This window comes from Anneissia japonica, unplaced genomic scaffold, assembly GCF_011630105.1.
Source record: "Anneissia japonica isolate Jap-2015-1 unplaced genomic scaffold, ASM1163010v1 scaffold4128_len50567_cov110, whole genome shotgun sequence".
NCBI classification, from domain to species: domain Eukaryota; kingdom Metazoa; phylum Echinodermata; class Crinoidea; order Comatulida; family Comatulidae; genus Anneissia; species Anneissia japonica.
The window spans coordinates 1-17114 of NW_022726814.1; the positions used below are offsets into that span (position 1 = coordinate 1).

The window sequence follows — 17114 nt, forward strand, 5'->3', positions numbered from 1 at the left end:
CTATAGACGCCAGAGCGTCCGCGGCTTCTCCCCCTGGACCATCATCCCATGTACCCCCACCGTTAATTCTAGGCAGCCCCAGCCATGGCCTACGGCCCAAGACTTCCATATTTTGCAATTCGTCCCCCCCCCCACCAACATTGAATTGCGGATCGATGCCCTTGCTAATGATGATTGATTAATTAATATCAATGTTATGACTTGAATGGTAGTTGTTTGACATTTCTTGTAAGTTATTGTCATGAATGATTCTGCGCCTGTCCTCCAGATAAACCTGAATTTGTATTAGGAGATGAAGTCACTGCTGGTCACTATGAACAATATGTTATTGAACTTGAAATATCAGCTAATCCTAGTGATGTCACTTATCAATGGACCACTGATCCTCCTGAAATTGAAGATAGAGATTCTAACCCAGCAACTTTCACAGTCAGTGTACCAGATGTTAACGTCGCAGTGTTTACAATAACAATGACTGTTGCTAATAGTATTGGATTAACAACAAAGTCGATTAAAATAACTGTAATATGTAAGCTTGAGCTTAAGTAGAGAAAGACTGCTAATCTACTGATGCTCTTAGGATTGAAGATAGACACTAACCCATCAACGATAAGCCTTCAGTAGCATCACATGTCGGTCGAAATTAACTGTCTTTTGTAAACTTTGAAATGTTTATCTTTGAAAATGAAAGTTCGTAAATTAACAACTAGGCCTCTGTATAATGTTCTACGTATATATTTTGTGGATTGCTAGTGAGTGGTATGTTTTTTTTCTATAGTTAGTCCCTGTGCTGACCAGCCCTGTGAGAATGGTGGAATGTGTTCAGTTGTTGAAGAAGGCTACAATTGTAGATGCACTGATCATTTCCATGGATTGAATTGCACAAGTAAGTTACTTAATATTTGCATAATAAACTATATATAATCGATACTGTATACAACCAATTACATCATATTATAAAAAGTTGCAGCATTACCAGTTAAAAAATAATCAAAAGAGTCGCGTTGTTTTGTATAAGGTATTTGTAGAGAGTGGACTAAAATGGCTCAGGGGAAGAGAGCCTGGGGTGGGGGAGGGCGCCTGAAAGGGGGTGAGGGGCTTGCTGCTGGGATAGAGGTGGCGGAGCTCAGGCACTTTTGATAACTTGAGATTTGAAGATTCATATACAGTTTTCAGTGGCGGATGTAGGAATTTGAAGAGGGGCCAGGGAGGAACTTTCACAGATGGAAAAAATACCACCTCAGCTCCACCATGATGATTGGGGCTGAGGTAAGAAAATTTATGATTATAGCACCTTCAAATGGCCAGAAATTGCACTATCATACAACTCGAATAGGCCTATATATTCTTTGTTCCCATCTTTTTTAAATTTTGAAAAATTGAGGGGACGGGGCGATTGGGTTTCTTGAATCTCCACCGTCAATGGCGGATCAAAGAATTTGGCAAGGACAGGACATTTACAGATTGAGAGTCCATATCAGGCTCAGCCCCACCCACCATGGTGGGGGCTGAGGTAAATAAATTTATGATTATGGCACCTCTAGATGGCCCTCTCAGACTTAAATTTCAATATAAATTTCTTTTCTTTGATTAAATAATGTTGACAAATTGAGGGTGGGGTATAATTTTTGAATTTTCTACTCTGGAAAATGTGGAACTTCGGTAATTTAGAAGGAAGGGAGGGTGCATACGCACCGGTCAGACCCCAACCCCCTGACGTCATCAGTTTTATTTGTGTTTATAGACTGCATCTATAAGGATGGCTGTGACTTAGATAAGGGGGACACGTACTACAGTGATGGGAATGGCGTTTGTGGATGCTACTGTGGTGGCTGTAGACAGTTTGATAAAAATACAAATCGTTGTGAAAGTGAGTACACAATAGCAATAGCTACTAGTCAGCTGTTGGGGTTTTTTTTTGTAATATTGCAAAAAACAAAAGATGAAGACGACGGCGTAAAGAAATTTTTATGCTAAAATACATTGCACCCGTCGATTAATGCGTTAGATGTTAGTAACAGACCTAGCATTCGGGAATAATTAGTAAATTATTATTAGAATAGTAAAGGACTAAATTATTGAAAATGCAAATTTTGGCGTTATTTGTATATTAAATCATGTTTAAATAACATCAATATTGAGTATGTGTTGCTGTTGTGCATCCAATCTATGTGAAAGGACTTATGTATCTGTGCATGTGCATAATAATCACTACATTATACTGTTTTTCTCTATAAAAATGACAATGTTGCTGTTGGTTCGCTCCATATTTTTATGGTTTTAAAAGAAGTGTCCCACTATTAATGTCAACCTCAAGTCAATGTCTGATGTCTGCCTAACGTCTTGAAAAAGATGACCATTTGTATCAATACCAGTACCAGTTTTGATGTCCACATTACGAAACGGTTACTGTAGTCGCGATATTTGTTTTGATTATGTTTTCACATTTATAGAGAAACCAAAAGGCTATAATATGATGTTATATTTAACTATTTTGCCACTATATCTTAAACTACTGACTGTTCAAATTCCCAAGCGTGTCAGAAACAATGGGATGATCTTTGATTTACCTAGTCATTAACAAGCACACCACATCATCAGCACATGTACAACTAAAATTATACCTCTATTAATTACGTTACATAAATATTGTCAGAAAGTTTTTATCTTATTATTCTTTATTTCGAAACGACACTTTTACAACAGTGGTACTCGTCCGACACGATGCATCCAAAGAAAAACAAAACCAAGTAAATCAAAGCAGATCAAATTTAAACACACCCTCCTCCCCCGAAAAAACATGATTGTTTTAAACCTGCCTGCCTTCACCCTTTAACCCATGTATTGAGACACAAAACCCATCACTAATTTGCACCTACAATTTAGGCTCCTAGTTCTTAATTAATTTGTTTAAAGGGCCAAATATTTTTTGAGTTGAGCTCACGGGTCACAGATAATATCTGAGTCATAATACAACTCGTTATAATTGTTTTGGTAATTTCAAATTACACCTTTTATTGTGCTACAGTACGGATACGATGAATAACTATTGTAATTGTATTGTGTTAGAATCCCTTATTTGTAATGCTTTTTGATACATTCGTCAAAGAAATAAAAATTTCTTAAAGATTCGAGAGAGAATACAGTCACCGATTGGTCGGTGCAGGCAGGTAAAATTTGTGCGATGATTTCATAACTACGCTAAGATACGACTACGTGTTTGCAGGCCTCCAGCTAACTTCGTGCCTTGAGTCTTTAATAATAGGTCTAGAATATTCATATTAAACGTTCAGTTTGTTTAGTTTATTAGGGTTCATTGATTAAAAGATTTCCTTAACTGTTCATAATTAATATTGAATTTGAAGTAACTTTCTTCGGGTTCTAATTAACCTTGTTTTACGAAAGCAATTTTCAATTACAATTCAATTTTCATCACGGTAAACGATATCTTCGCGGTGACGAAACAATTAGGTGTTTTTTTTTTTGCACACGAACCTAAACAATCAAGCCAAGCGTCCACTAATTGAAAAATTAGTGGACAGGCAAATAACACTAGGAGTTGCAGTGATGACGTCACGATTGACTTATAAAATATATTAGGGTATGCAAACATCTAAATTCTGAAACCATAATTAGTAAAGAATACATATCAATAATCTGTTTACACTGCAGTTGTCTTCTTTGCAAGATAAAGAAAGAGAATTGAAATTGTATTATATTATATTCTTTATTTGGAAGCTACACTTTTACAACAGTGGCACACGTAGAAAACGGTGCGTCCAAGAAAAATATAAGAAAACAAACAAAATCAAAACATGACAAATCAAAAGTAAAAGCAAATGAGCTTAACAAAAAGTAAAAATCAAAGTCTTAATTACCCCTCCCTTCCCTTTTCCAATCCCGAAATTGAAGTTACCCCCTACCTTCCCTTTCCAATCCCAAAAAAAAAAAACAAAAAAAAACATTAACATCAGAATTCAAAAAATACCGAATAATAAAAATAAAAATAATAAAATAACATACCCATATACATACATAAACATACATACGCGCAAACTGTAAATATATATACATATATACACATGTAAGCAGCGAAAGTAAATAAAATACAAAAAAAATACATCAAATCATACGCAGTCAATCAGAATAGTGAAACTATGGATGAATAAGTACTAAACTTATTCCTCCATGGTTATGCTACCAGAAACAGTAAAGAAATTTAGGTGTAAAGTAGGCGTAATAATCGTAGAAGATAATCACCTAAGGGCACTGAGAGTTCAAATTAATGAAATCATCCGTCTTGTTTTTTGTCGCTGCTTAACAGGAATAAAAGGGTAACAAACTTTTGGTTTTTCCATGCCGATTTTTGTGTCTACTGCCCCTGAAACTTTGATAATATTCGCGCACCTTGTCGAAGTATTAGCTGATGCAACCACATGTATACATAATGAACGACTAGAAAATAGGTGTGATATTTATAGGCCAAAGAGTAAGTACTGTATGTTTAAAAATGATTTCCTGATTCAACTTTCCTCTATCTCTTAAGTGAACCCGGATGCAAACTTTTTAAAAAGACGTTTCTGAAATGTGTCTTTACACTTCATCAGAATTTCGAATGCATCAAGAGTCAATCAATCAATTGATTGGATACGCTTTTTGTTTTTTTTAAATCATCGGCACACCTGTGTGGTGTAACAAGACAATATATAGTGAAAAAAAGCAAATATAAAAACAAATATGTTCTACCTTATACATGAACTTATATGAAAAAAATCATACATCGGAAAAATACTGGATGAAAATAGCCGGGAGAAAATAGCCGGCCGAGAGAAAAAAAATTCCCCAGATTAAAAAAAGCTGAGGGGAAGATTAGAAGGTGGCAGTGCCATAGTGTTATTTTTAGTAAGTTAAAACCTAAAACCACCTTGATTTTGAGTCTACTCAATTAACAATTCTTCTCAGGCTTTTCCAAGTATAGCTAGAACTTACAATACCAATCTTTGGCGTTTGCTGATTTTTTCACACGGGCCAGATATAACGGCTCCGCGGGCTACTTTTGGCCCGTGGGCCGCCTATCAAGAACCAGGAATCTAGGCTTATAACGATACGACTCGATTAATAACTAATAGGGCTAACTAATAACAATTGTTTCCTTAATTTTTAAAATTGAACAAAGAAAAAATAGTAGGCCTATATACAGAAGAGGGGTAAGAAAACATAGGATGGTTCTATAACCATAAGCATTGAAAAAATGGCAAAATATAAAATATAATTATTATTTTATTAAAATGCAGTGCAGCTACTTATATATTGTATATAATATAAAAATAATATACATAATATTTCATTATTATTTATTTTTTGTACTATTGTGGTTGGTATGGCATCGAAACAGTAATTGCAACTGCTACATGAATATAGTAGACATGCTGGAGTTGGCGGTGGAGAGGGACAATTTCTGATTTGCAAGGATATTGGTTTTTTTTTTTCGCTTTTAGAAGAAGTAATATATGTTAAAAGTTTCCCACACGAATAAAATAGACGAGCGGTACTGGATAAAGACAACTTAGTTTCTTGCTTCAAACAAGGTATCCATTCATAGAAGTCTTATGGAGATAAGCCTATCCAAGTGAACATAAAACGGTCGGAGACCAGGACATATCTTCGATTGACAATATGAAATATATTAAATACAGACACAATGTATACATGCCTAGATCTAAGAGCTGTCTCTTATACACATCTACTGCAGTTGTCTTCTTTGCAAGATAAAGAAAGAGAATTGAAATTGCATTATGCCTAGGTGTGAACTAACTCCGGCTATATAAAATTGATTAGAAGATTGGAAAATATTAATGTTATTCAAAACTCTGTAAAACTCTGAAAACTCTGTGACTTACACTCTCTTCTTCATTTTTTTAAAGAAATTTTTAGATATTTATTTAATATAGACCTATAATATAATAATATTTAAATAAAGCTATAAGTAAGTAATGTTACAATTATGTTATTGTTTATTAGAGTTTACCAAAAAGGAAGAAGGAAGAAAAGCAAAGAGATTTAAATTTGTACCGAAAATTATATAATAATGATAATGGCTCATTATTACATTTTACGAGTTTGTAGTAAATTTTGGACACAATTCATCAGCGGTCAAGGTGTCAAGCCTGCACGTTTCGTAATCTGACATCGAATCCTGATTCATCATCACCACCACCACCATCATTATCATTGTTATTATCATTACCATCATTTATTATTTTCATCATCATCAACATCATCATCATCATCATCATCATCATCATCATCATCATCATCATCATCATTACCATCTTTTAATACCGTATTTTCATCATTATTATCACTATTATTAATATTAGGCATATATTATTATTATTATTATTATTATTATTATTATTATTATTGTTATTGTTATTATTATTATTATTATTATTATTATTATTATTATTATTATTATTATTATTATTTGATTTGCTACTCATGTTTAATGTTATTATTGCATATTATTCTTTATTTAACATTTTTACATCATAATAAATAATTATGATTGAAGGGGTATAATTACCTACTAATTGTATGTTCTCCCCTTGCAGTCTGTTCAGTCTGTTCAAGTAGCACGAGTCTGACAATTGGAATGTTCTTTGTGGGCATCATTGTTGGAGCTTTCGGGGTAATTGGGGGATTGATCGTCTACACGAGGATTAAACAGGTTTCTCAGATAAGCATATTAACAAAATTATTGTTCATGTTCTATTCAGGATTATTGCTTTCAATTACCAAATTAAACAACATTCCCTCACCCCCATCCTTCTATTTATGTTGCAGTAAAATGGTCCTGTTTGAACTCGGACTTGAAATTCTACAAAAGGACAGATAGCTGGGGCGGATGCAGAGGGGGTGCAGACGGTGCGATCGCACCCCCCACACCCCTTAAATTATATGAAGAAAAATAATTTTATTATATTGTTATGAATTACAGATAAAAGTTTTAAGGTATGAGTGTAATTTTCGGGCACCTATTCTGCAAATTTTCCCGCCTCAGCCCAAACCATGTTAGGGCTGAGGTGGTCTGGACACTCACTCACCCCCTACCGCCAAATCCTTCCGCCCCAGAAAAGTATTACACAAAATGAAACAAATTTTTGTATTTTCTTGTGTTTTATCATGTGGTTTCAATCTCCATTCTGTAGGCTTAATTGGTAGGCTTTCCATTGTTAAACTTTAATTAATAAATAAACATATAAATTAATTGTAAAATTTAAATAAAACAAATAAGCCTAAACAGAACGACAGAAAGAGTTATGACTGCAAATTGTATTAATATTTTTTTAAAATTACAATTTAGAAGACAAAAATAGACAAGAGAAGTACGGACAAGAGTAAACAAGATGTAAGTTTTTATTTTAATTCACCTCTGATATGTGTTACCAATCCACTTTGTGCCACGTGCAAAAAGCCATGGTATCTGTAGGCCTAATTATGTGTTTCATTTTTCAAAAGATTGAGGTTAATAATATATTCTATTGACAACGCCTTCCTAGACTTACCCATAAATTATAATACGTTGGTCAAACGACAATGGTTCCGGTACCGGGTCCCTATCCACATCGTTGATAACACTGATTCTTTCCATATTCAGGCCTAACAATGGTATGCAACCGCCTCGGTTTTTAGGCCAAACAAAGTCTGATATCAATGAAAAAACATACAATATGCCGACTGACAGTTGATATTCTACGGATTATTAAAAGTGTTTGTATACTTGTAAAATGTAGGCCTACTCCAATATTTAAATCTTTGGGAATAGGCTCTCTAAAAGAATCTATAAACCTCCCGAATTTTAAATATTTTTCGAAAATCACTCACACACTTGATTGTGTTCTATCATGTCCTCGCTTGTTGCTTGGTTACCGCTATGGATGAGCGCCAGTGAGAATGTGTTTTTAAGAATGTATAAAAGTGTATAAATCCATTTCAATTAAGCAACAAGTTACAAACGATAAATTACATTGACATATTGCATTTCATATCTCGACACAGACTTACATGGACTTCACGGCAGATAGGCCAACTGCTGGCAATGAAAACCAGACTTACCAGGATCTACAATATAGAGAAGAAGAAACAGCTTATGTCAATTTGAAGTCGGGAAAGAGATAAAAATGTAAAGAGGAGCAGTATCTGATTGGAGTTAATGCGTGTTGCTTGAACAAGGATCATGATAATCCATACACATCTAGATGTGTATAAGAGACAGGTTCTACCTTATACATGAACTTATATGAAAAAAATCATACATCGGAAAAATACAGGACGAAAATAGCCGGGAGAAAATAGCCGGCCGAGAGAAAAAAAAAATTCCCCAGATTAAAAAAAGCTGAGGGGAAGATTAGAAGGTGGCTGTGCCATAGTGTTATTTTTAGTAAATTAAAACCTAAAACCACCTTGATTTTGAGTCTACTCAATTTTAAGATTAACTTTAGGCTATATCTGGGATTTTCAGTAGGTATTCAACGACTAGTTCCTCGTCAGTTTGTACTTTTGTAAACTTTTCACATTTTTATCAATGTTAATCTGTATTTTGAATGCAAAATAAATCAATAAATAAATCGACTACACGGAAGTAAGTTAACTAACAGGCAAAATCAGCAGTAACACCGTATATCATGAGTCATCGTGTTACATGGTTTCATCGGTAAGCTATGGCGACCTTTGTTATTTCAAAACGGTAAAATGCAGTCGTGTTGTTAATTCAATCATATAACAATGTTTAGATGACGTGCGAAATTGCTTTGAATTAATTTTTTAGGTTCTTCCTGGTGTCAGGGATAACCTAACCATTTCGTATCCGGGGAAAACATCGATTTGAATTTTTGGGTTAGTTGTAGCTCACAGAGTGCTAAAACATGTGAGCGCCCTCTGTTTTTTGGAAATACACCAAGAGACATACTAAAAGTTTAATTTAATTTTTTTATGCTAGGTCCCCTATATGATTTCATGGTCCCATGGAGGAATCAATTAATTCCTCCATGATGATATTAACAACTTAAATTTAATAGACAGCAAATGTGAGAAAATTATAACAATCATTAATTAAATTAAAGCTAATGCCAACTTACTCAACGATGACTTTATTAGACATCTAAGAAATATTTTATATTTACATTATAAGTTCTATGAATGCAAGAATATATCATTGGTATATTTTAAAGATTGTGGAACACAAGAAAAAAATATCGAATTCCTGCTTTGCATTCTACATGTTTCATGTGTTTTATCTTTATTCTGTACTATACTGTACTACTACAATTTTTTAATTAAAAATATATTTATGTCTTATTCTTATCAGTCTGACCAAGTTCATAGTTGATTATTACTAAGATTAGTACAATACTTCCCCTGGTTCCTAGGCTGGCCCCACTGGAAAAAAAATCCGGTGATACATAACACCAGACATGGGTTTTCCAGCCTATCACTAAGCACTTTTGTAATTTTCTCCTTTTTTGCTTCTCTAATGCGAAATATCAATCGAAATTACACGGAAATAAGTTAACCAATAGGCCTATGTAGCAAAAGCTTATTGGTTATTATTGTACAGTACTTCATTGTTTGACAATGGCACGGCATAAATGAAACCGAGTCAAAAGTTAATATAACCTTATCTTGAGGTGTATACTCAACATGCTTTCAAAATGACTGTTGAAAATATTTTGTCCTTTCCCGATGCACTGCTTACAAGCGCGTAGGGGGACACAACTATCTCAAGCATTGTGTGCGCTATCTGTTCGGCTACTTTGCTCCACATACTATTGTTATGGTCAACTCGGGATTTTTTTATAATTCTATTTTTTTTTTCGTTATCAGTGCATAGATCTGTACTATTATAATTAAGTTACGAAAGAAAGAAGGAATACCATAATGGAATCAGTGTAGAAATATTGTATTAGGCCTCCTACTATTTGGAATGTTAGGTTCATATTCTACAATTCCTGACCGCGCACCAAGTTTGTCACTGATGTTAAAGCCTGAAAGGTTTATTTTCGCATTAATAATTTTATTTCATACTGTATATTTCATCTTTCAATTACAAAACTATTACTGTAAGAAAATTACATTTGAAGACACGAGATAAGTGAGCCGAATATTGAGCTATCTCCAACCCTAAACAAAATGTTTAAACCATACGAATACAAAATGTGTACATGAATTGAAAATTACATTCCATCCCCGGTCAATGTTCGAATTTTGTGAGTCGATATAAGAAACTGTTCTTGAGTGAATTAGATTATATTTTTCATCCATTTTTGACGTCACGTAATATTAATTCTGGAAAATATAGTTTTAATTTTAACAAAAAGTTAATTAAGGGCAAACGGTGATGACAATAAACAAATCTAGACAAATTTGCTAAATAATTAGTATTTTAGTGTAAGTGTACGATGAGATGATAAAAATACACCACACTAATTTATATGTAGAACTGTACAATTTACTCCAAGTGAAAAGCGTATTTACAAAAACACCTGAGAAACAAGTTGATGATATATACAAATTGATAGAAAGCGAAAGTAATGTGTACTCAGGGAGGACAAACTGAGGAGTGTCTGTAAAAGTACAAATGTATGTGATATAGCATCACCATTCATACCATCTGACCAATAAGGATTAGTAATTGCCTGTCCTTGTCTAGTACCTGGGAAACTCATCAACATTCCCAAATGATGTGTGGTCACTTGAATTAAGGCAAATGACCTTAAGGTAAATGACCTTCCTTCGTAGCGTCCACCGTGATATGCCTGGTTGTAAACTGTGCCTCAACCTGTGTGAACCATAATGTTGGATCATTGGGCCAGTAGGGTGGAAGTTTCAGAGAAACTGATGATATTGCAAGCCTGTCTCTTATACACATCTAGATGTGTATATCCAGTCAATGCTGCGTCAGTCCAAATGAGATCTTGTTTCTTACCTGTTGCTACAAGTAATGCTGTAACAGGTTGTAAGATCTCAGCGCATTGAGGTATAAATCGACGGTAAAAATTAACAAGTCCAAAAAATTCGCGGAGTTTGCGTAATGTCTTTGGTTGTGGAAATTGTTGTATCGCGTCAACTTTTGTTTGAAGTGGTCGGATACCTTTGGCATCCACATGGTGTCCTAAGAACTCCAATGACGAAACTCCAAATTGGCATTTTGCTGGATTAAGAACAACAGCATACTCATTGAGGCGAGTAAACAATTGTCGCAAATGATTTTCGTGTTCCTGGGCATTAGAGCTTGCAACAAGCAAATCGTCTATATATGCATAACAAAATTCAAGTCCGCGTGTCACTTGATCGATAAATCTTTGAAAAGTTTGTGCGGCGTTGCGTAATCCAAAAGGCATGCGAACGAACTCAAACAAACCAAATGGGGTAGCTATAGCGGTTTTTGGTACATCGCTGGGCTCGACAGGGATTTGGTGATATGCCCTGACGAGATCAATTTTAGAGAAAATGGTTGCACCATGTAATGTGGATGTAAAATCTTGCATGTAAGGTATAGGATACCGATCAGGAAGAGTGACATTGTTGAGTGTACGATAATCACCACAAGGACGCCAATCTCCAGGGGTTTTCTTTGCAACCATGTGCAGGGGTGACGACCAGTTACTGTCAGAGGGGCGGATTATAACAAGCTGCATCATATGTTCAAATTCATGTTGTGCGATCTTGCAACGGTTGGGCGCAAGGTGACGGGGACGTGCAGATATTGGAGGGCCGTTGGTTGTAACGTGGTGTGTTACATCATGTTTCAGAGACGCCTCCCGATAACATGGGCGTGTTATTGAAGGAAACTCTGAAAGAATGTTATCAAAGTTGGACTTACCCACGACTGTGTTGAACATAAGGTTGAGTGGTGGGCATTTCGAAAGTATACCCTGAATACTTAAATTGGTTGTTGTGTCCACTAGTCGATGGTGAGTCATGTCGACAAGTAGTCCAAAATGTCGTAGAAAATCGGCGCCTATAATGGAGTGCGACACATCCGCAATCACAAAAATCCATGAAGACTTGCGACGTAATCCCAGATCAAGAGTAATTGAACGGTGTCCGTATGTTGCAATCGATGAATTGTTAGCCGCGTTTAAGTTATAATCATGTCTCCTGTTTTTACGTTCATGTCGAGTTGGTGGAACAACGCTAACTTCCGCCCCAGTGTCGATGAGGAAGCGTTGGTTAGAAAACTTGTTGGTGATAAAGAAAAGGCGACTTACAGGATGGCCAGCAACGTCCGTTTTATTAATGCCTCCTTTAATTGTACGTACCTATTGTCCTGTGACGGGTGAAGTAGGAGATCGCGCACTTCTTGGGCTATCTCCGGTTGCAGGGAGCCCACCAAATACGTGTACTTCGTAGCGTCCACCCCGTTGTAAACTGTGCCTCAACCTGTGTGAACCATAATGTTGGATCATTGGGCCAGTAGGGTGGAAGTTTCAGAGAAACTGATGATATTGCAAGCGGTGCAGCATCTGAAGCAGATACGACAGGTTGTTGCTGTTGAACTTGTTGCTGCTGAACTTGTTGCTTTCGTCCTTCCATTATTAACTTGATGCAAAGAGTGTGCACTGAAACGTCGGAGGTCACCAATTTAGTGTAAGTGTACGATGAGATGATAAAAATACACCACACTAATTTATATGTAGAACTATACAATTCATTCCAAGTGAAAAGCGTATTTACAAAAACACTTGAGAAACAAGTTGATGATATATACAAATTGATAGGAAGCGAAAGTAATGTGTACTCAGGGAGGACAAACTGAGGAGTGTCTGTAAAAGTACAAATGTATGTGATATAGCATCACCTTTCATACCATCTGACCAATAAGGATTAGTAATTGCCTGTCCTTGTCTAGTACCTGGGAAACTCATCAACATTCCCAAATGATGTGTGGTCACTTGAATTAAGGCAAATGACCTTCCTAAGCTTGGTGTATAACACATGAAGTTGGGATATTAGTTAAAAATGCAAGGTATTATCATGGTATTATTTACGAATGTAGGTAAGAATGGCCCCGGAAAAAATGGCCCCGAAAAAAATGGCCCCGGAAAAAATGGCCCTGGAAAAAATGGCCCCGGTAAAAATGGCCCCATATGACAGGTAGGTAAAAATGGCCCCAATGAAAAATTCGGTAATAGAAATGATATATATTTTTTTTAATCTTCAAATATTTAAATACTGTATAAGCAAGAATTGAATCAAGAAATAAAAAATGGCCCTCAATGATAAAATTCAAGAAAAAAAAAATTAATGATAAATAAATAAATAAATAAATGCTGTAAAATACCCTGTAGCAAAAATTTAATTAATAAATCAACATAAAAACCTACACTTAACAAACAAACTGATTCAGTCAAAGCCAAACTGTTTATCTAGTTAATCTGCTAAGAAGGGCTAATTATTGCTTAGCTCCACTGTGCCTCCACACAATAGGCCCTATTGATATGTAAATTAATTACTTACTTCCTGTCACTGCTTGGTATTTTTGTTTTTAGTTTTTTCAATTTACTTGATCTTCAGAGTGGTTTCATGATGGACCCGAAACGTCGATCTTTCTTGTCATTAAATTTTGTTTTGAGATTATGTTCTTAATTGATTTAATAAATAAAAGCCACAAATAATAATTTGATTTACTAAATTTCATTATGTAAAAATAGTTATGCTTTAACATAGATTAAAATAAACAGTAGTTAAAGGATGTGGATCAATTGTGTGTTTGAATCACAAGTTCATGTATGGGAAAAGGGAGAGGCTTTTCTCGCAAACTTAGCAATAAATTGTCTGCTTAGAGTTTATTCAAAGAAGTATTGCATTTAGTAAACTGAATAATTAGGAATACATTTATTTAAGCAACTAATTTAGTTGCATACTTGGTTTTTACTCATCACTAACTAAATCCAAGTGCCTACTACTGGTTTAGAATTATGTATAGTTACGTATGGCAATTATGCTAAGAATTAAAAAGGCGTGTGATTGTGAGGGTAGGGTGATTATGGTAGGATTAAAGTGGTATTGCTAAATCCCACAAACCTCCCAAAACACACTGTAAAAAATCAAACAATTCAATTGTTATTGACTGACTTGGTATATCAATAAGAAAATTAAATACATTCATAACTATTTTTTGGTTAAAATTTAGATTTTTTATGAAAACATACTTGCAAATATACCACAAACCTCTAAACACACTGCAAATCCCATGTAAACCATATAATTATGATTGTAGAACTCTCTTTTTCTTAAAAAAAAATAATAATTTGATGTTCATACTAACCCACTGTTTGTGGGGTTTACCAATACACAGATTGAATTTCTGGAAAATTGTGATTCTGCTTTTGTGAAATCGGCCACAAGTAAATTATTTTAGTATTAATAAATGCATGATTTATGTTGATTTATTGATTATGTTGTTGCTATTTTTTAACATTTAAATGGAAAAAAAAAATAAAAAGNNNNCATGTTATAAACAATGCAAATAAACAGTAGTTAAAGCATGTGGATCAATTGTGTGTTACAGAATTTGATTATTGGGGAGATTCCTTTTAAAAACTAAATTAGTTAAGATAAAAAATGCATATAATGACTCAAGAAAATTAGTTTTAATTCAGAATTTGATTATTGGGGCCATTTTACCTACCTGTCATATGGGGCCTTTTTTACCGGGGCCATTTTTTCCAGGGCCATTTTTTCCGGGGCCATTTTTTCCGGGGCCATTTTTTCTGGGGCCATTCTTACCGTACACCATTATTTACACACAGATCCTATATACAAATTTACAGATGGTAGTACTGCTACAGTATTTTTCCGGCACAAAATGATAGCTAGCAGAGTAAGCAATCATTCACTGATACATGTACGATTTCGGAAATTAAATTGCCGAATATACTGAGGAAGGCTCAAATATTAAGAGTTTTGATTTCATTTTTCAAACAAATTAGAACGATAGACAAATAAATGTATCTAAGATTATAACCAATTTAATGGCTTAATAATCCCATATAAACATCGAAGAAATTCAAGCTACGCAAAATCATTCAACATGTTGATCCGGATCATGTGGAATTTAAGTGGCTAAGTTGTGACGTGCAGTATAGTGATATTGCATTAAAATAGGCATACATGGAATCAATATTAGTAATGAAAGTATGTTAAAAAGAAACACATCGTTTGGCTCTAGCTCCTATAACAGAAACTACCACGCACCATAGAGCAAAGAACACGCACTATCAAAACATATCAAAACAGATGCTTTGTGGTTCAATCAGCACATAGGCCTAGGCTTATCTTGGTAGTCTTGAGTTAAAATCCCTAATGATCCAATTTTTTTTTGCTGAATAATTATAGTACATTATTATTTTTTTATTACTATATATTGCATTATAAACTTTTAAAAAAATGTAAAAATAATTTATATTTCAATATAAACGACAAAACATTATTTGTAAGTAAGGATATATAATATAAGAGAACTTTCTGACTGCTTTATCTCATTTGTTACCCAGGGTCACAAATGAGAAAGCAGTAAGAAATAACCTGGATGAAGGAAAAAAGGAAAGAAAGAAGCGCAAGGAGGAGAGAAAGATGATAAAATAAGAAATTTGAAAAATGGGTCAAGAAATTAAGATGAAAGGGTGAGTCATGAGAGGGTAATAAGATAGAAAATTAAAGGTGAGAAATGGTGTTTTATTTTTTGAAACGGTGAAATGCAACCCCTGTATTCAGGACGTAGTCAGGATTTTGAAAAGGGGGAGGTTTTAAGTAAAACATTCAACAGTGGTGGATCCAGTAATTCAATAGAGTGCTGACCCTGGGAAGAACTTTTACTTTTACATATTGAGGAACCACTTACCTCAACCCCACCATGGTTGGGGCTGAAGTAGGAAAACCTATGATTAGGGCACCTCTAGATGGCCGGAAATTACACTCTTAGACTTAAATTTGGATGGGGGGTGGGGCCCTATATTTTTTGACACTTTTATATAGTAAAATTCATCATCATCATCACATCATCATTATATAGTCAAAATGAAGCGCCAACAAATTTCTCATGATCTTTTATCAGGGATCTACTTAATATCCAGGACAACTTAGGCTTATTAAGTTTTAACTATACTATAATAATTGTGATCAACAAATCATAACTTACTTTTTCGCCTTTAGCACAATTTTCTTCACTTTTTAATATTATTAATATTATTATCTATTATCACCATCGTCATCATCATCATCATCATCATCGTCATCATCATAATAATAATTATTATTAATATTATTACTAGGCCTACTAGTAGTACTGCAGTATTAAAACAAAACTAGAGATTACAAAAGGATAAAACCAAACTGAACCAACCATACAATATCACATTTCTGTATCTGAAAAGACCTGGCCTGGAATTTATGGATTTAAGGTTTTTTAAAATGTTGACACTGTGAACAAAGGGTGGGGGGGGGGAGCCGCGGCTCCCACGGCTCCCCCTGTATACGTCCCTAAATGAATTTAAGTTTTTGAACGTTTTATTGGTAATAATTCTTAAAGATGTATTGTCACATGCTAAATACCAAAAAAAAAATCAAAAAAAAAAATCATAAAAATACTTTTTGAAATTAACTTGCCCATTTCAACATGAACATAGAAATTAGTGTAGGGCCTATCTAAAAAATGTCTACCCATCAGTTTACAGCGAAAAATGATAGAAACATTTCCAGTCACTGGAAGTGTTTTATTATTTTTATTATAATTTTTTGGTTTAAATATCAGGGTACACATTTTTTGAATTCAATAATTTTTATGCACAAGTTAGTAATTTGTTTGCTATTGCAATATGAGCAAGTTTATTTCAAAATTGTTTTTTTAAATGATTTTTTGACATTAGCAAGGGACAATACATCTTTAAGATTTAGTTAGCATTAGGCTATCGCTGGGTTTAGTAGCTATTCAACTAATTTCTCCTCAATTTGTACTTTCATTGACTTTTTTATCAGATGTTAATCTGTATTTTAAATGCGAAATAAATAATAAATGAATAAATAAATAAGACTACACGTGTTTTCGTATA

General features: G+C 34.3%; 1 protein-coding gene across 1 annotated transcript; it reads left to right on the top strand.

The window, feature by feature from the left end:
• The first annotated feature begins 776 nt into the window (after window positions 1-776).
• Window positions 777-8196, top strand: LOC117113358. The gene is made up of 5 exons (XM_033256667.1): window positions 777-886; window positions 1745-1870; window positions 6615-6730; window positions 7367-7411; window positions 8062-8196. The coding sequence occupies exons 1-5, from the start codon at window positions 817-819 to the stop codon at window positions 8179-8181; spliced, it is 477 nt and encodes a 158-aa protein (XP_033112558.1). The 5' UTR covers window positions 777-816; the 3' UTR covers window positions 8182-8196.
• The last annotated feature ends 8918 nt before the right edge of the window (window positions 8197-17114 follow it).

What these genes read in the sequence shown, in the direction of transcription:
- LOC117113358 (XM_033256667.1), top strand. Translation starts at nt 817, where the DNA reads ATGTGTTCAGTTGTTGAAGAAGGCTACAATTGTAGATGCACTGATCAT. An exon ending in AAATACAAATCGTTGTGAAA is followed by an intron (nt 1,871 to 6,614) that starts GTGAGTACACAA and finishes CTCCCCTTGCAG; the next exon opens with TCTGTTCAGTCTGTTCAAGT. An exon ending in TCTACACGAGGATTAAACAG is followed by an intron (nt 6,731 to 7,366) that starts GTTTCTCAGATA and finishes ATTACAATTTAG; the next exon opens with AAGACAAAAATAGACAAGAG.